This window comes from Linepithema humile, chromosome 8, assembly GCF_040581485.1.
Source record: "Linepithema humile isolate Giens D197 chromosome 8, Lhum_UNIL_v1.0, whole genome shotgun sequence".
Lineage (NCBI taxonomy): Eukaryota > Metazoa > Arthropoda > Insecta > Hymenoptera > Formicidae > Linepithema > Linepithema humile.
In genome coordinates, this window is record NC_090135.1 from 7,216,935 (window position 1) to 7,235,759 (window position 18,825).

The following is an 18,825-nucleotide window of genomic DNA, read 5'->3' on the forward strand; positions in this document are numbered from 1 at the left end:
GAGACGCATATTGTACGAAAAATTATTTATTTTCTTCGACAATTTTCATTTCCATATACATTTATATAGAGCCACATTTATATTGATAACTGAATGTACAGATTTCTGCTCACTTGCCTTTTTTCCTTGGGTTGAATAATGTACTCTGCTAAAAATCTACGAAGAAAGTATTGAATTTACACGCACGATATGAACATCCATTCCAGTCTCGTACCATTAGCTATCCCTAAATCCGAAGACTGCACTGCGTCTTCTGTTAAAAGAGTTCTCGTATTTTTATTTTATAGACAATTCGTATAAAACTATCTCACGCATTCGTACAACATGTTCGCATTAACAATAACGGCACTTATGTTGTAAAAAAAATTAGACCGAATGCAGTGACGAGCTGTCGTGATGACTGCCTCGGAAAGAAAACCGATCCGACACGAAACACTGAAAGTATTCGCTTAGAAAAAAAAAAGAGATAAAGATGTGCATTCAGATGTAAATATAGCGATAAAAAAAAAGAACAACGCTTCCGTTTTCGCGTATATACGAGCGATTGCTAAATAATTTACTATGTTCAGGCGTTGGGTCGTGTGCGTAAGCATACATCTCGGTAGTATTATTATATTAAATATTTTAATTACATTAATTTAATAGCTTCCTAGTTGTTCTCTGTATTACTGATATTTAGTCAAACACGATAATCGAAGTCGCAGAGTTGCGTGACAGAAGATTACATATATTTTATTTTTTTATCTTTTCTTTTTTTTAAATCCTCCCCCCTCTGCGGTTTGATCGGGTTAGACTGTGATTGATTCAAGCTAGATTTTACCTCTTTGCGACCCATTTCACCGTTATGCCTGTTCATCGTGTTCCACGTCACGTACGCGTCCACGCAATACGATCGATCTCGTTATAACAAGAGTTGTAACAAGACCTCGTTATACAGAATGTTCCAAATTTATCTTTGAATTCTGTCCAATGGCAACAAAGCTTCGACTATCACCTTCATCATATCAACGGGTCACGAAGGAAAAGCGCGTCATCTTTAACATTCCGACGACGAGTTTAGATTAGGTGGAGAAAGCTTCTTGGTCCGAGTGAGGCGGTCTAACTCCGCCGCTGCATCGTTGCACATCGTTGCCTTGTCTACCGGAGAAGCAGTATCTGAAATATGAAACATTTTGTTTCAGTGCTAAAACTTAAAAACATTAATTGCTAGGACAGTTTAATATTAATATATATTTTATTTATTTTTATACTTTGGAATTTTGTATTATATCAGTTGATAAGCTTAAAACGCTACTGTGATGCATTGAAATCTTATATTTTAAAGAAAGAACTAGTTTAGAATTCTAAAATATAAGATTTAAATGCACTGTAATAAAGTTCTAGGCATGCCAAATGATATGACATAAAATTCTACAGCATAAAACTGAATAAAACGTACATTTTAACATTCTGCACCATTTCTTTCTTTAAGATACGAGATTTCAATGCATCGTAGTGAAGAAAATATAAACTTCAAATTTCTAGGCCTATCAATTTTTATAAGATTCCAATGTGTAATAATTTAATAAGATGGACATTTTAACATTCTAGACCGTTTCTAAAATTCTAGGCCTCTTTTAAGAGTGGATTTTCAATGGAAGAAATTACAAATTACATACCAAGTTTCAAAGGACTCGTCCCTACGCTGCCCGGCGTTCCCGGCGAACCGGGCGGCACTCCAGTCTTCTTGTACAGGAGAGAATTGAAGAAATTGGCTAGGACACCTTCCCCAGACGGCGTCGCGCCGGTACCCTTGGGATCCAGCTTCTTATTCGGCGACGCCACCTATTCGCAGAATCATTAATATTCGCCCACTAACGAGAAGAGGGAGCAAACTACTCGTAATCGACAGATCATACCACATAGATTAGAACATGCTTTCAAATGTTAACTGCAATAACCACACGAGATGGCGGCTGGAATTGAAATTGCGTGAACTTGTTAAATGACACATTGCACGATGAACTATCAGGAGTTTTTTACTTATGATGTATTGCCATCCTCAGCACTATCGAACTAAATTACTGCACGTTAAACAAAACAGACACAATTCGGTATGGAATTCGATAAGACATTACTGCAACAATGTTAATGCACATGTTATCATTCCATTAAATTCATTAGGTACATTAAACAATATGGATTTCTAAAAGACTAGAAGCTTATACACGAAGGATAAGAATATATTACAAATACTTTTCACATGAAGGGACTCGCTATATGAATAAACGAAACAGCTATATGAATACGATTATACTGCAATGAACGTAACATATTAACTAGGTTATGGAATCAATGATTTTGTAATGGATGTACACTCGCAACGAATGTGATTAATGGACCACTCGTACGATTCGCAAGTGCGACGAGAACATTAGTGGCAATGCTGTGGCTCCTTGATTCGACACGCAACATGAAGAGCATGCTCTATTTATAAATGGTATAACCTGTATAACTGGCCCAGAGCTTGCCTGGTTCCGAGTCGTTGGCGAACGAGTGGGATCTTTCATGCCCGACAGAGCGGCTTGCTGCCGCGCGAGGAAGGCCTGCTCTTCCTCCGCCTGAACCTCCATTTCTCTGGCTACACACTGAATCAAATATATATTCGGGTAACACACTCTATCGAAAAAGTTTTACAGAGCACAAAAGTTATAGAGAACAGTAAGACAGCATACTTTCCGATTTGTCACTGGCTGCGCAATAACGTCGCGATAGTAATCATTCGCCTTCATAGATTGCAAATTTTCATGCAGGATGCTAATCTTCTTCATGTTATCCCAGCCAGCAGGTCTGCAAATGACGCGCGTTAATATGCATGTGTGTAGAGAAATTTTTTGACGTCGTCATAAATAGAATGCTCTTACATAAGTACTGCGTCCTTTTCGACGACCAAAGCTGGTGTCCTAAATGGTAAAGAATAAATCCTATGCGTAAGATATTTATAAAGCAGATCACAGTTCTTATCTTCTTTCGCTGATGTATAGAAAAGTCCGGCGCCGTACTGCAAGCAAAACCGCCTGATCCACTGCTGCATGAAATCGAAGTGTTCGTCTCTGAATAAAAAAAAAAAAAAAAACAGTAATCAAGTGAAATCGATATTTACTCTAATGCTGATTCTGCGTTCATTTAATACTTACTTATAATCCTGTTCCTTTTCAAGAGTAGACATGTAATCGGTTTTCGTTATAACCACGACAACGTCTAGGCCCAAGTTGGTTGTAAGTACTCCTTCCGGCAGAGGTAAGCTTTCAGCAGTGTCGTCATCCAGATTACGACTGGTACGTCGCAAAGGACTGCCAGGATCCAGCTCGTCTCCCGGTTCTGTGTAATCCTGCCATTTCTTAATATCTAAACAAGAAATAAAATTGGGCATAGTAATACTTATATTTCTCGAAAAATTTACAGTAAATTTTCTTTTAAAAATGCAATATTGAATCATCAATATTTCAAATATTAAAAAAAAATTATGAATCAAACCAATGAATATTATTCATTGCGTATCTACTACGTTTGATTCCACTTACTGAACTGCCTGCACCGTTGCCTAGTATCATTATCTAAGGGTAATTTGTCAATATGGTCGCCTAATAATGCAGCCCACGATTGAAGCTGATCGAGAATAGCCCATGGCGTAGTCATCGCGGCGACTAACATAATAAGTGTGTGTGGAAACCTCTCTTTGTTCAAGGCAAATCTCAAAAGATTTGCGTGACCAGGGTCTCCATCCAGAACCCATACAGATAGTCTTGTGTGATCTATGAAGAAATCATATATGTAAAATACTATCAACTGATAATCAAGGTATCTATATTTAATTGTATACTAACCGTCTCTGTAATCATCTCTCACATCGATATATGCGAATTCTAATCCGGAACCCTTCTTTGGATCCTCCACGCCTTGCAGTTTAGCTATAAGTGTAGTTTTTCCACTCTCATTGTCACCTAAAAGATATATAATATATTCATATCTACAACGATTAGAGTGATAATATCATGTGTTACATTTGTTATTAATAATTTGTAAAAAGAAACAAATATATTTTCTACATAATACTTGAAACACTAGTATATCTGCACAAATGGCAGTAGATGCATTTTGTTGATATAACCTTTGCTACAAGTATGCCATGATAAAACGTTACACATATGAGACACATTGAAAGAACTGATTTGTTTCCAACAAGTAGCTCAAATACGATAATGTAGCACTCTTTTTTTATCGATGACACACATGTTGTACAACAGCAAAGATACTTAATATGCATGCTGCATCAACCCACGACCCATCATATCCAAATGACATATTGGCATTTTTACCTAGAACGAGGACATTTTTATTCGATGGTAGCTTATTGTTGCCGCTGTTCTGCACTTCCGCCAGAATAGACGACCTGCAAAGCATACGATAACGTTGAATAAGAGACGGCTAAACGTTAAACGTGTAATTTTTCTCACGCAATAGGATGTGTCATACGAAGCGGAAGGCAACTCTTTCTCACGTAAAACGAACGACCATTTCATGGCAAATTTCGACACATGACAAAGATAGCATAAACTACATCACGCACCATAAGTTGTCCTTATTGTCGATGTCCTCTTTCTTTTTGGCCTGAAAGCCATTGCTCTGCAACATTGTATCTACCGTCGCCGCTGCCATTATCATCCATTTGACAGGAATAAGGATATCGATTACGAGTGCGCTAGCGTTGGTGGCGCGGGTGTGGTGGATCACGGATTCGACCTTCTCGCACTTCGATTCCGACCGATCGCTGCAAAATGAGTCGATCGAGTTAAAATCGAGTTTGTGATTCTCGAGACATCGATTCAGTCGAAGTATATCAGCCGTGCACACTATTTAAAATAGATGCACTGAAAAAATTTAATTCTAAAAAATTCTTGAAACCAAGTGCAAAACGACGAGTTATTATTGAAGCATTTTATTCAGTAATTACGTATAGCAGTCAGCAACATAATTTTATTAATAAAATACAACCATTTTTGTATATTAAACATTATTTATTAAATCTAGTTCATTTACACTATTGTTTTGCATCTTCACATCTCGCCTCAACTTGCATAAAACTCTTTCAGATACTCGGCTTTGGGTTTCAGTATCATTTTATCTTTAAGACTTATCACCCAGCCTGGTTCAAGACCATAAAACAATTGCCGGGGATCCTTGCGCTCGCACAGCATCTCATAATCAGGATCGTCCTCGATTCGCGGTAAATCATAGCCGTACTTCTGCGCTAATACTAGACGTTCTTGAGAAATTTTCTCTGGATCGGCTAAGTACCCTCTCATAGCGGCACTGGAATAATATTCCAGGCAATCTGTTGGCGGCAAAAACCTACGCGGTATTGGTTCACCTACAAATTATATAAAAAATATCGTGAATGGCAGATCACTTTCCGGAAATTTTTGACAAAGAATATCTTGTTCAAATTACCTCTGCTGAAAAACTGTTCTGTGTCACACAAAGCATGTAGGGAATGCACATCATAATAAGCTGTTGTAATTACTCCCCCATTTCTTTCGATGGCTGCAATTACAGGCTCGCTAGCCCATTGTACTTCTATGTTTACTTTAGCTTTGAAATCATGTACACCCTTAAAATAGAATTTATATTAACGCACAATCTCTTAGGATAAGTGTACACATATAAAGTTATATTACTTCATCTGTCAAATGAACGCCTGCATGTTTCCAGTCTACTTTTATATTGTACAGACCAGTGTTTATTAGAGATATGAGATCGATTGGCTTAGTAATGTCTATCCGGTTTGTGTCAATGTACGTCTGCAAAGCTTTTAAAGAAAGTGGAGGATATTCTCGTCTTAAACTGAAACATAGGATATCATTATTTTTTTTTAATTCAATATATATATAATTTTTTTTTTCTACAATCTTATAAAATAAATGATCCATGAAACTTACTGATGGCCCTTGTAATATGGTTCTTTACCAAACCTCAAATAGAAAGGGGTATTGCCAGTCTCATAACCCAAACGCATAAAATTTTGTCTTTGGCCTGAACCTTTGTTTCCAGCACCATGCTTATTACCACCATGTTGACCTCTACCACGTTTCTATATAAAAGTAAAGAAGAAATCAAATGATGCACACACTCACGATAAATATCTATAGTAAAATAACATCTCTGTGTTTCATTGAGATTTCATTTCATTCAATGCAACATTAAAACGTATAACAAAAATCCAATTATATCATTATTTTATCAATTACTTTATTTAAACTTTTGCAAAGTGACAAGCTTCAAAATATGTAAATTCTCTGATTGTCTTACAGTCTTTTGTTGTGCACCAGGGTTACCTCGGATATTTGACAATGATAATCTAGGTAATACTCTTAACACGGACAAAGCCAAATCTTTTCCTTGCTTCCCAGCCATATCAACTTCCCAGACGAAGTAGTAGTTTGCCGATAAATAAATCTTTAACAGTACATTCGCACATGTATATACATTAACCTGAAAGACAGCAATAAGTTTTCTAACCTAATCAAAAATTATCACGAGGCGACATCAATGTTCGCAACAGCGACGCCAGATTTGAGACGCATGTAGCAAGCGGAAAGGAGAGAATCAGAGCTTGAAAAACGACGGCGCATGGCCCATCTAAGGCTTCTCTGATTATATATATATATAATATAACATATATTATAAATATATTATATATATAATAAATATAAAGACGTCTAAAGACGTCCTCTCTAAGATTGTTCTAAATAAGACATCTTTAGGACGTTCTAAACGTCTTAAATAAAATTTCCCAAAAATTAAAAAAAAAAACATTTTAATTATTTAAGTGTTTTATAAATATTCTAACACTGTCAAGTCAAAAATAGCCCAGAAGCATGTAGAAAAATTTAAATTACCGCTGGATATCCGTTTACTGAGCGCTCAGTGTTGCTCAGTGAACGCGTGTTTAACGCTTGCGCAACCGTGTTTTGTATGTTTTTATTCGGAAAACATGTTTATTTACATTTAATCTTAAATAGAGTCAAAATGAAACCCAAGGGATTTAATCTATAACTCATATATAGTTCAAAAGTAGAAACAGTTTAGGATTCTAAGGATGATGAGTGTTTTAAATGATTCGGATAGCGAAGATGAGTTGCCGCCAGGATGGGAGGAAAGAACGACATTGGACGGGAACGTATATTACGTGAAGTAAATATGTTATTATTTTGACGAATATTTTTTTTGAGAGAGATTAAAGATTGCTTTTAATGAACAGTCCAAAGATCAATTTTGTACGCCATTAAGCGATGATTTGCATAATGACGTGTAAGATATTGCTTATTACACAAGTCACGCAAGAAAAGAAGATGCATCTGACACGTGGATACTAGAGCCTGTTTATACATATTAATTACAGTGTTATGTTATAGTCATTACACGAAAGGCACACAGTGGACACATCCTAGAACTGGTCGTAAAAAGATTGTCGACGGAGGTAATTGGTTTCTCTGTACAGTCTACAAGTATATTAGTGATTTATGAAGATTGTGTACAATTTTCTAATGCTTCAAACAGTGATCTATTGTATTTATAAATCAGTTACTCATTGTATAGAATACATAGAATATATGTAATGCAAGCTATAGGTTAGTAATTCTAATTTATGAGTAATGTTTGATTTTTATGGAATTGTACACATACACATGAAGAAAGTCACTGCATTATTATTGATAAACAGTATTTGATTTTCACAAAATATGTAAACAGAAACTTCTACTTGTTTTAATTGTTTTGTTATATCAAGTAAAGCTGAAGGTATTAAAACATAAAAGTAGAGTATCTAATTATATTCGCAAGATGTATTTCGAGAATGCAAAGTTAACAATAATGATTAATGATTGAAGCAGAGATTTGGAAAATTTTTCAGAATTACCACCTGGATGGGAAAGATGTATATCGGATGACGGAAAAGTTCTGTTCATTGATCACACAAATCACATAACTACATACACCGATCCAAGATTGGCATTTGCAACTGAGTACAGAGAGATGTCACAACCAGTGCGACAGAGGTTCGATGGAAGTAGCACTGCTCTGGCAGTGCTGCATGGTCGAGATTTGCGCAATAAAATTGCCCTTGTTACAGGAGCCAATATAGGCATTGGTAAGTGAGAATTATTACTATTATGTTACTAGATGTAAGAATCTTTGCATTTAACTAACCAAAGGAAATGTTTTGCATGCAGGATATGAAACAGCCAGATCATTAGCTTTACATGGTTGCGAGGTGATATTAGCTTGTAGGAACATAGAAAAGGCTAACGAAGCTATACGACGTATCCAGGAAGAGAAGGAGACTGTGAATTGCTCGACTTTAGAAATAGATCTGTCATCATTGCGCAGTGTGTGGGAGGCCGCTGAACAGTTCAAGCAGAAATTCAAGTAATTTTATTGCATATGATTGTAAATTATTGTAATATTGCAGTTGTCAATTTTTATATAATGAAATTTTTCAATCTGTCAGGTCTCTTCACATTCTCATATTAAACGCTGGCGTATTCGGAGCACCTTTTCAGCTTACAAAGGACAATTACGAGACGACGTTTCAAGTCAATCACTTGTCGCAGTTTTACTTGACGCTTTTGTTAAAAGATACTATACAAAGCTCTAACAATCCTAGAGTTGTAATAGTTTCCAGCGAATCACATCGGTAATATCTCAAAATATTTTTCTTTATAATATTAATTAAATACAAAATTTATTTATTTATTCATCGACATCTTTATGACACAGATTTTCAATGATACGAAATGTAGAAGACCTTCATGAGTTAACTCTGTCTCCACCAGCATACAAATACTGGGGAATGGCAGCATATAACGATTCGAAGCTCTGCAATCTTTTATTTGCCCAAGAATTGGCACGACAGTGGCCTTCCGTGAGTGTATTTGCTTGCCATCCGGGCAACTTGGTATCTACGTCTTTATCACGTCACTGGTGGCTGTATCGATTGCTGTTTGCCTTAGTACGGCCGTTTACAAAATCATTGGTATGGAATAATTTTTTAAATAAATTTATGCGAAACGTTACGAATGATAAGAGATTTAAACTGCAGAGAGTGAACTTTAGAAAAGCGTGAAGTAAAATGATTGTTTAAACCTGTAGTTTTCTATAAAATGTGGTAGATATACAAATTTATGTAGAAATTTGTTAAACTTATCTTTTTAAAGTGATTTTATTCAGATTTGTATTTTTTAGTTTTTTAATTGTCTTATTATATTCTCGCAAGGAAAAAAATAGAATACTAATTACAACATTGCAGCAACAAGCAGCGAGCACAACAATATTCTGTGCAACGGCTCCTGAACTGGAGGGTGTAACAGGTGGTTATTTCAATAACTGCTACCGTTGTCAACCATCAAACGCGGCATTGGATCCTGCCCTAGCCGAGCGATTGTGGACTATCAGCCAAAGCATGATATTTCAAAGTAACAAAAAAGAATAATGAAGACAACTATGAAAAAAAAATAAAGTTCAACTTAATAAGATATCAATCGATATCAGTTAGCTGTTAGCAATATGTAAGTTAAGCATAATTATCATAAGTAAAAAGTTGAATTATAATTCTGGCTCTAATTATTATTCAATAATACTATAAAATAAAAGCTATTACAAGCCGAGCTGGGTGGTAATTGCTCTTTTTCATTTAATGATATTGTATTTAGCTCGGCTCGTAATAGCTTTTATTTTATAGTATTATTGCTATACTATATATACTTATACTATATATAGTATTATATAATTATTATGTAATACATTTGTACATTTGTAATAAAAATAAATATTAATATTTAATAAAGAATAAAAATATTAAATAATAAATGTTTGAAGATGGATCCAAACAGTGCTAAAAAATCTACAAAAGTTCTCTTTTTTTTTCCAGAGAAAAATTTGATAGAACAATTCTGGAATATTAGTGAATTGCTGTATATAGTTTTGTTTGATTTATTTACTTAAAATAAAATAAATGCTTATTTAATTTTTGGAGAAAAAAAAGAAAAAAAGCTATATATGTATTTTTTTAAATGTATTTAAAATGTGCGCGAACAGTCGTAAGGTCAAGCTAGGTTGCTTACTTAACCAAACTTACTTAACCAAACCTGATCAAACCTAATTTGAAAAGTCTGAAGCCGCATGTAATTAATTTGATGGTAAAATCTGTGGATAACATTTAATTGAAATTTACGTTTATTTAAGCATCGAAGAACTGTCAAAGAAGATGGATTTTTACGAAATATTGTCTATCTTGATATCCAATGATGATGGTAAGATTCTAAACATATTTGATGGTTAATTAAATAGATTTTAGTTAAAACAATACTTACATGTTGCATTTCAAAATCTGAATCTATATTTATAGATCATGTTAAGAATTTTGACGATAAGTTGGCAAGAATACTGCAGAAAGTAATGCCACTTTTACCAGAAGACACAAGGCAATTTGTCAAAAATTTCTCTAACAGGTAAAATTTTATATTGTTGAGGTGTGAATATTATGTATAAGATAAATACCAGAAATATTATTTAACATAATACATCTGCTGACATTTACAGAGATCAGTATTTGCAAACAGTAATTTACATATTGCGTAATATTAAACAAGAAAATGCAAAAGTAGACACCGACGCACCTCTCAGTGTGAAACAATATCGTTCTATAAAAATTGCAGTGGAACTAATAGTATCAATCGGAATTATACCTTGTCTGCTACCTAATGTTGGCATAGATATGGCTAAGCTGTGTCCTAAAGCTTTGAATATTTTGCAGGAGAAAGAATTGAGCTGCCTGAAAGTAAGATTATTTCATCAATTTTCGAGTGAGATCTACATTGTGTAATTTTTGCGATTAATGTCTTCTTCGTATGAATTTTGTATTTCAGAAATATGAAAGATTATGTTTTTCAACACATTCACTGCTAGATCTCTTTGAAGATCTCAATTTACGACCAGCTGTATTTTCCCAACTCGGCCCTTTAATGGCCGCTCTATTACAATTGTCACATGCTCCACTGGCCAAACCAACAAGCGAGGTGCAGCAATCCTCAAATACAAATGAGCAGGAATTTCGTATGACAGTAGAAGAATATCAAAAGCTGCAGAATCGCCAAAAAGAATTTCACACTAAATTTATTTCACTACTAAGCAACTGTCCTCAGTATATATGTTTTCGAGAATTAATGATTATTCTGGGAATGCAAAATGCACCCAAGTGGCTACGCAGAGAAACTCAGAACTATTTGATTAAAATGCTTGTGCAATCGAATGGTGTATTGTCGTTAATCACCGCAATTTTTGAGGACGGTTTGGATTTGGGTGCAGATTGGACAAAGTTGGACACGATTTCTAAGTTAATAGCAGTGTCATATGGAAAAAATGCTGATGAATATTATAAAGCCGTGTGTCCACAGGTAAGAAAAAGAATAAAACGTATAAAATATGTTGCATGTATTCCTATCGATAGGATTTGAATGTATCGTTTTAATGTCGAGATGTCGGAAAGTTTAATTTCACTCACAAAGTATTCACTTTTTCAGATTCTAGACTTGCTTTCTTCAGATAAAATAAAGCATGGCTCGACGATAGCAAACTGCTGTATCAAGGTTCTATACGATTACAATCCGGATGCTTGTCAAAAGTACATCGTAGAAGTTATTTGTGCACCTTTAATGAAAAAATCAGATGTCACGGAATCCGAAAGAAGGGTAGAACAGTGTATAGAAAACTTAACGAAATGTTTTCTACCAGAAGACGCCAAGTTCAAGCATCTACCTTGCAAAGTTATTTTGCACATTGCAACGCCTTTGTTCTGCCTGTACAATAAAACGCGCAAAAGTGCTTGCGTATTAAAAATGAATTTGCGACAATTGCTGTCAAATATGCTCGCGGATGAAACGACGCGAGAGAAGCTTTATTCAGTTTTTCTGGGACACGTCACTTCGACGGAATTCGGAGATCACGTGACGTCAGAATTCGGTCCGACCGGTGGTATCGAAATTACTGGTGCGAACGAAGATTTGGAATACGAAGAACTGGCCGATACAGTTTTCGACTTGATGACCACCGCGAAGGACTTGTCTCCCAGCCTGTTCCGTTACATGCTACAGTACTTATCGAACGTAAATAAGCAATACTTGACGTGGGACGTCAAACACGTGCTGGAGACAGAAGACGATAAAATGAGACGCGTTACGATGCAATTAGCGGCTTACAAACTCCTGTCGCAATTAGCCAGCACAAGCACCGTCCAAGATGCGCAAGTGAACAATCCCGAGCCGTTGTTGTCGTTCATAAAATCGATGCTGCACGAGTATACGGAGAGTGTACGCACGCGGTCTCACCAAGGCGAAGCAGAAGAGAGCGAGTGTGAAGTATTGTACATCAGCCTAATGCTGATAAAGATGATTCTAATCGAGAAAAGAGCCGCGATCAACATCAGACTTTTCAAAGAGTTCAGCACGTTTCTGCAGAATTGTCGCGCGAGTATGCCGACGCAGGTGAAATCACTGATCGACGAAGTGGTGAGCTGCATCATAACACACGATCCGAGCACGGAATCTCAGGACAGTTCCGGGAAAAAATACTACGAAGACTTGTCGACGAATCCGGCAGTGTCAAGCAAGTTTGACGAAGCCATGAGAGACCTCTCGGACCCGCTACTTCCTGTTCGGGCGCACGGTCTCATAACGTTCACGAGACTGATCGAAAATAATGATCCTAGCGCCAGAGCGCGCAAAGCGATCGTTTTACGCCTGTTCCAGGTTCGCTGATTATTTCAATCGTCAGCTTGTCGCGCGTTTCGCAATTTGTCTCTAGCATCGTTTGATTGCAGGAGAATTTGAAGCACGATGACTCGTTTATATACCTGGCGTCCATCAATGGGCTATGCGCATTGGCAGCTGCGTTCCCAAAGGAAGTCATAGAGGCGCTTATACCCGAATACATCGACATGCCGAATCGCGCCGCGGGCGCGGAAGTAACCGTCGAAACTAGGATAAAACTAGGAGAAATATTGGTCAAGACAACGAGAGCCTTGGGTGCGTAGAAACTCTTTCTTTACTGCACTTTTTCTATATACATTATACGATAACATTGGTTTCCTTCCGCTCGCAAGATTAATTAAGAAATATCGCAGTGTAACAAAAATATATTACCAACAAATTATCATCTAACAAAAGATACCGGAGATAAATCTAGGAAACGATAAAATAGGATGAAACTAGCGATTCGTGGCATCACTGTCGAAAGTTTTTCACAAGTCACGCGAGTGCTAATTGAAACTACTAAATACATTATGCAGGTGAAATGAGCGTGGTTCATAAGAACGCTCTAGTTAACGGCTTTTTGTGCACGACTCGTGACGCGGATCCCTTAATACGAGCCTCCAGTCTTTCCTGCTTGGGCGAACTCTGCAAGGTGTTGAGCTTTCGACTGGGAAACGTTCTCGTCGAAGTACGTATATGTGTTTCACACAAGACAAAGTATTCTCTGAAGCAATTTCTTTCTTTAAACTCGATTCGTTTTCAGATTCTTTACTGCATCACGTGCATAGTCAAATCGGACAAGGCGCCCGAGTGTCGGCGCGCCGCTGTGCTGGTCGCTACGCTCCTATTTCGCGGCCTCGGCCGGGATACATTAAACAGCCTCGGTAGAGACCTGGTCGATTTGTACCGCGGACTGAAGGAGCTGCGCGATAACGACGACGATCCCGTGCTGAGGCTTCACGCTCAGATAGCACTAGAAGAAATCGATCACACAGTGCGGGACTTTATATTCGCGCCGTCCAAACTCGAGAAGACATTCCTGTTGGATCCATTCATGTGATAAAACATGCATTCTTCCTAGAGCGCCTAATGACAACTAGTAGAAAACAATAATCTAATAAATATTTTCCATAAAAGACGCCTGTTCACAACGCGTGAGATGAACAATTGAACATCTACGTTACTGAAAAACATGGCGGATATAATTTCGGTTTCTTGCATTGGTTTCTGCGTATGAAACCGACGTTCAATTAAAACCTGTTTGATATGTTGGAAAAATGAGTGTCGGATAATCGTTCAATAAAAAAAAAAAAAAACGAAAATTGCCAAGTACAACTCGGTTAAGCGCGCGCGGCTTCATTCGCAGGAATTACGTGACTTCCACTACGATGGGCGAATTCCGATGAGAATTACAGGAATGTTGTATCTTCAGAGAAGAATCCGGCCAAGCGAATGTGATCTCGTTTAAGGCAGGCGTACAGCCGCTGCGGCTGCGGCGTGGAGGCCGGCGAAGGTCGCGGCATTATCGCCCGTAGAATGAATTCCTTACAGCTCGGCACGGGGAACGTTTTGTGCCGGCCGTCTTTCGCAGCGTCCGTCGCGTCGTTGCTATTGCCGACTGACGTCATCATGTGAGCGGCCTGGAAATGTTTCAAGTGATTCTTAAACTTTCGCACGCACATATCGCGACATATCTTGATATATAAAAATCGTTACCTTCTGCGCGTCGCGAAACATCGTCACTATGCGCGCCCCGATGTCTCCTCGGGGACCGCCGGGCACGCTCACTTCCTTCCCTCGCATCAGCTGAACCAAGAAGGACGTGAACTCCTTAGAGTCGTGGTTACCGCCCAGTTTGTGCTGCAGCGAATTCACCTGGGCGACCAACGCCTCCACGCTTTCGACATCGCGCGTGATGTCCTGAAGAAAAAAATTATTTGAAAGGATTCGTGCTGATCTACAAAAATTTGTATTTGTGCGATGGTGGTTTATATCAAATATGCGGCGCATAATTAATCGAAATAATGGCAATCTTAATTGTTACGAAAGATTTAACACGCCAGATGCGCACCTCGTATAACTGTAGCTTCTGATGAATCGGTTTCGTCGCGGATTGCAATCTATTAAGTATGCTCTGCGCCACTTCGGGTAAACTCGGGAGAGCTTCCTGTTTCTGCGCGCTCAGTGTGCAGAGCGCGGCGTGAGTCAAAGTCGGCAACAAGAGCTGCGCGACTTGTCCTATTCGCTTTGAGCATAAGTAATGTAAAGCCTTCTCCGCCTCTCGCGTGTCGTCGAACAGCCGCTTCTGCCGATGTGCGGGAACCGGCTGCGCCGACGCCCATGTCGTCGACCATGGATTCTCGGGGATCATCATCCGTTGCGACAAGTGGCCTGCGTTTCGAAACTCGATACAGCACGAAAGACAAAACGCAGGAAAAATTCTATCTTTTATTGCAAGAATCTTTAGGAAAGCTCTTTTTTACATTCATTTGGAAACTTTCTAGCTTATCTTTTTATAAGTAATATATGCAATTTTATATCTTAGCATACAAGTCTCGCAGCTTTCTCGCTAATTTTCTCAGAATATTATCGAGGCACTTCCCGAGTGTTCGATTACTTGCTCGTGAAATCAAGAGAAATGGATTTGCCGAGGATTCAAAAGTTGAAGGAAAAAAAAAAAAAATACTGACCCTTTCCTTGGCCCCATTCGTCGACGCCTTCATCGTCGATCCAATCCCTCGGCGAATACCATCGAATAAAGTCCTCCAGGACTGCACCAGGATTTGCCGCCTGCGTTGTAAGATAAACATTTCGTGGAATACGCTCGTCGAGAGTTCAAAAGCAATATACGCGTACCTTGAAGGACTCCATATCGGACAACAGCGACGCGCTCATCATTCGCGCCCGCATCTCGGAGGCGTATTTGTCGGTTCCAAGCTGCATCATCACCTGCGCGTCCTCCTCCAGCTGATCCTCCGTCTTCGGCACGGGATCCTGCGTGATTGGTAGATAGAGAGGGTCTCCGGTTTGAATCAGTCTGCACATCAATTTCGCATCCCGTTCGGTCATAAATGCACTTTCTCAAACTTCGCTAGCGAAGTGTCGTACAGCGGGATTTGTGCGGAGAAAATTTTGGGCAAAATAGGAATCTATTTTTTTTCCCCCCGTTGACTTTGAGGTCGCGCCAGAAGAGAAATGATACGGTATTGCGAAATACGCGGTAATATCGTGAATTACTTTTAACCAGTGCTACCTCAAAGTCAACGAACAACAAGATAATAAGTGCAAATTCCACCTGTTCCGGCGAATACCTTATATTTATCTGTCAAAAGAGGTTAATAACTGTTAAATGTAATCTACTTTTTTAACGGCAATATGATGGCCAAGTTAAAATATTCCAATTGAACAAAAAATCCCTAGATAATAACAATCATTATCGAAGAATTTTTCTTTAATCCCTCGAACATGATAATTGCTATCAAAGGATTTTTCTTTAATCTCCCGAGCATAATAATAATAATTATTGAAGGATTCTTCTTTAATTCTCCTTTACTCCGTGCACGCTTAATTGTTATTATCGAAGAATTCTTCTTTAATATTCCTGACATTCCTGCATCTCTAGGTTTCGCGCGAAGCGAATCGCGACTACCGAAAAAGGTAAGCCGACCTGAGTGAAGGGTGCTTGGCCAATCTTCCCGCGGGTTTGTTCCACAGCAGGTGCTTCGCCTTCAGTTGCGTCCTCGTTGACGAAACCTCCTCGCTCGCCAGCTCCTCGCTCGAGCACTCGAAGAATTCCTCCTCCTCGGATTCTACGGGGAGACCAAGTCAAGTGCCTTCAAATTTCTTCTCCGTCGCGCGCGCGTGAATAAATAAAGCGCGATTAAACGCCTCGCGTACGATACCTGTCTCGTCCACATCGTCGATCTCCATGCTCTGCGATCTGTGCGCGTTTTCTTCCCTCGCCTTCTTCCTCGCTATGCAGCAATTCATCATCTGCGCGCGCGTGAAAATGTAAGAGCGAAGTCAACGGGATTTCTTACTCGAATAATAGGAAATGCGCGCGGCGTTACATAAGCGTTACATAAAATATTTGGCAATTCGCGTACCTGTAACTTCTGATGCAGCAAACACGTGCGAACGGAATCTGGAAATCCAGGCCCGACTCTAAAACAAGAGATAAAGATTGCTGCGTAATATAATATATTAATTCTACGATCTTATTAATATTGTTGTAAAATCTCTCGCACTTTACACACACGCGACCTCGTCTGTATTTTTGTTGAACTTTCTAAATGTTAGCGAATAGAATCGTAATTATAAAATCAACTGTAATTATAAGCTCGACCGGCTGCGCGCCCTCATATTGACGCTCGTGTGAGGCAGAAATGTTGAAGCTAAAAGTACGCGACGCCGGTTGTCGATTTAGTTAAATACTCACCTCCCGTGTAATTTCACATTTTAACATTCACACGCGTAACGGTACTCCGTTGCCGCAGTTAATGAGTAATAGAAATTGCAGCCGCATCTCCTATGCGCCAGCAATGAACATATAGTTATGCTAATTTCGCCGTTTCGATGTTATTAAAATTATCGAAATTATCTAATATGCCAGTACGCGCGATATTATAATTAACTTTGCAGCTGTCAAGCTTATTTTTACATCAAGCTATATTCAATTTACTTTATAAAAAGAAGATCAATCAGAATTTCTTCACTTTCTATATTTAATTGCATCATTAGCGAGCAAATGAGACAATAAGTTGAAAATAGAAAAAAAAAGTAAAAGCGAGCCATCCTTTCTCGTTTCGTAAGAATACGCACTTTTCTCAATAAATTTCCTTCAATTGATTTGAATTTTTCTTCTTTTTACAGTTGCGTACGAATAATTCAGAGCACTGGAGAGTTTTTGTTTAAAAAAAAAATAAGAACTCGGTTAAACAGGTTGATTATATCGATTTATCAAGCCTTCCGATCGAAAATCAGACTGCAGTAACAGCAAATGCGAAACTAACGACACAATTGCCTCGGCCACGCAATACACGCAGTAAAGCTTACAAAATCTTGTCGCGTATAGCCGGCTCGGCGACACGATAGGAAGCCAGTGGAAGCAACAGGTGAGCGACAAGCTCGTCCCCAACCTTCGAAACGTTTTATTGCCTAAGAGGAAGCACGGGGTGTGACGCGCGACCGGTCTGGAATTAATATTAGACTCAACGTAAATATTTAAAAGTCAAGCTTATTTTAAAAAGAATCGTGGGAGTTTAATTAAAATTTGAACAATTCAAAACTTGTACGTTTTTACACGAAGATCTCTATCGTTACTTGCGTTTTTCAAGGATTATTCCATAAAATTGTTGCTGTACGAAAAATTGAAAACTACAATTTTTCAGAATTATTTTGCATAATCTTTTTCCGTAAGTTAATTTCTTCATCAGTTACGATACAAACAAAATGTTAAATAACGGCAAAGCTGCGTTAATTGCAATAATCCTTCTTTTACAATAACATTGATAAAATAGCATTAGAAAATGAGAACAGCCAAAAATGCAATTATACTCGCTTTCTTTCACTCTACGTTTTTCTACATTTTTGCAGTGGTACATAAAATGCACATTATACGTTTGTAGCATTACATTATTTTACTTCACGAGAAAGATGATTTGAACATCGGGCCCGAAGATGTCCAGTGGTGAACCCGAGCGCGGCAGGACCGTCAAGGGTCAACTCCGCCCTCGACAAGGTTTTTCTGTCGGCGGCGAGCGCTTAATATCCTACCCAGTCTACGACGAAGCCTACCCGCCGAAGGCTGGCTGCCCTACCACGCTGCTCTGCGGTGCTTGGCAGGATTTCTACGGGGGACAGACGCGGCCGTGCTCGGTTCTTGCAGTCGACTTCAAGATCGCGATGCGGCGGCCGAGCTAACGGTGAAGAGAGGCGAGCAATCTTCCACGTCCGTGCACGCGATTCGGAAGTTCGTCGC

The 18,825-nt window shown here is 38.5% G+C and overlaps 5 protein-coding genes across 9 annotated transcripts in view; 2 read left to right on the top strand and 3 right to left on the bottom strand.

Annotated features, from left to right (window-relative positions):
- Positions 1 to 10: 10 nt before the first annotated feature.
- Dlic (dynein light intermediate chain) lies at positions 11 to 4,747 on the bottom strand. 2 transcript variants are annotated; one of them, XM_012376796.2, is made up of 10 exons: positions 4,610 to 4,747; positions 4,359 to 4,432; positions 3,867 to 3,983; positions 3,564 to 3,794; positions 3,177 to 3,387; positions 2,904 to 3,092; positions 2,715 to 2,829; positions 2,511 to 2,627; positions 1,659 to 1,824; positions 11 to 1,155 (listed from the first exon to the last, which is right to left on the bottom strand). In XM_012376796.2, the coding sequence occupies exons 1-10, from the start codon at positions 4,702 to 4,704 to the stop codon at positions 1,037 to 1,039; spliced, it is 1,434 nt and encodes a 477-aa protein (XP_012232219.1). In that variant the 5' UTR covers positions 4,705 to 4,747; the 3' UTR covers positions 11 to 1,036. The 2 variants fall into 2 exon arrangements, with proteins under 2 accessions (XP_012232219.1, XP_012232218.1); XM_012376795.2 differs by having other exon boundaries at positions 2,487 to 2,627.
- Positions 4,748 to 5,036: 289 nt separating this feature from the next.
- On the bottom strand, positions 5,037 to 6,640 carry mRpL15 (mitochondrial ribosomal protein L15). The gene is made up of 5 exons (XM_067360323.1): positions 6,349 to 6,640; positions 5,979 to 6,130; positions 5,718 to 5,883; positions 5,491 to 5,650; positions 5,037 to 5,410 (listed from the first exon to the last, which is right to left on the bottom strand). Exons 1-5 carry the CDS (start codon positions 6,451 to 6,453, stop codon positions 5,109 to 5,111), a joined length of 885 nt encoding a protein of 294 aa, XP_067216424.1. The 5' UTR covers positions 6,454 to 6,640; the 3' UTR covers positions 5,037 to 5,108.
- A 345-nt stretch (positions 6,641 to 6,985) lies between these two features.
- Positions 6,986 to 9,906, top strand: Wwox (WW domain-containing oxidoreductase). 2 transcript variants are annotated; one of them, XM_012376835.2, is made up of 7 exons: positions 6,986 to 7,233; positions 7,455 to 7,519; positions 7,952 to 8,188; positions 8,271 to 8,466; positions 8,549 to 8,734; positions 8,818 to 9,073; positions 9,347 to 9,906. In XM_012376835.2, the coding sequence occupies exons 1-7, from the start codon at positions 7,139 to 7,141 to the stop codon at positions 9,527 to 9,529; spliced, it is 1,218 nt and encodes a 405-aa protein (XP_012232258.1). In that variant the 5' UTR covers positions 6,986 to 7,138; the 3' UTR covers positions 9,530 to 9,906. The 2 variants fall into 2 exon arrangements, with proteins under 2 accessions (XP_012232258.1, XP_067216413.1); XM_067360312.1 differs by lacking the exons at positions 6,986 to 7,233; positions 7,455 to 7,519 and adding an exon at positions 7,643 to 7,670.
- Positions 9,907 to 10,148: 242 nt separating this feature from the next.
- Positions 10,149 to 14,200, top strand: Tango6 (transport and golgi organization 6). 2 transcript variants are annotated; one of them, XM_012376799.2, is made up of 8 exons: positions 10,149 to 10,349; positions 10,445 to 10,547; positions 10,639 to 10,876; positions 10,965 to 11,492; positions 11,619 to 12,842; positions 12,914 to 13,118; positions 13,382 to 13,533; positions 13,609 to 14,200. In XM_012376799.2, the coding sequence occupies exons 1-8, from the start codon at positions 10,304 to 10,306 to the stop codon at positions 13,903 to 13,905; spliced, it is 2,793 nt and encodes a 930-aa protein (XP_012232222.1). In that variant the 5' UTR covers positions 10,149 to 10,303; the 3' UTR covers positions 13,906 to 14,200. The 2 variants fall into 2 exon arrangements, with proteins under 2 accessions (XP_012232222.1, XP_012232221.1); XM_012376798.2 differs by having other exon boundaries at positions 13,382 to 14,200.
- The window catches only part of Rab3GAP1 (RAB3 GTPase activating protein subunit 1), a 30,575-nt gene continuing 24,869 nt past the window's right edge, over positions 13,120 to 18,825 (bottom strand). For both annotated transcript variants that reach the window (XM_067360289.1, XM_012376800.2), the window contains exons 7-14: positions 16,952 to 17,009; positions 16,748 to 16,838; positions 16,513 to 16,654; positions 15,702 to 15,882; positions 15,536 to 15,635; positions 14,917 to 15,236; positions 14,562 to 14,765; positions 13,120 to 14,485 (exon numbers count right to left, since the gene is read on the bottom strand). In XM_067360289.1, coding sequence (XP_067216390.1) covers positions 14,255 to 14,485; positions 14,562 to 14,765; positions 14,917 to 15,236; positions 15,536 to 15,635; positions 15,702 to 15,882; positions 16,513 to 16,654; positions 16,748 to 16,838; positions 16,952 to 17,009 — 1,327 coding nt within the window. In that variant the 3' untranslated portion in view covers positions 13,120 to 14,254. The remainder of the gene's footprint in view (positions 14,486 to 14,561; positions 14,766 to 14,916; positions 15,237 to 15,535; positions 15,636 to 15,701; positions 15,883 to 16,512; positions 16,655 to 16,747; positions 16,839 to 16,951; positions 17,010 to 18,825) is intronic.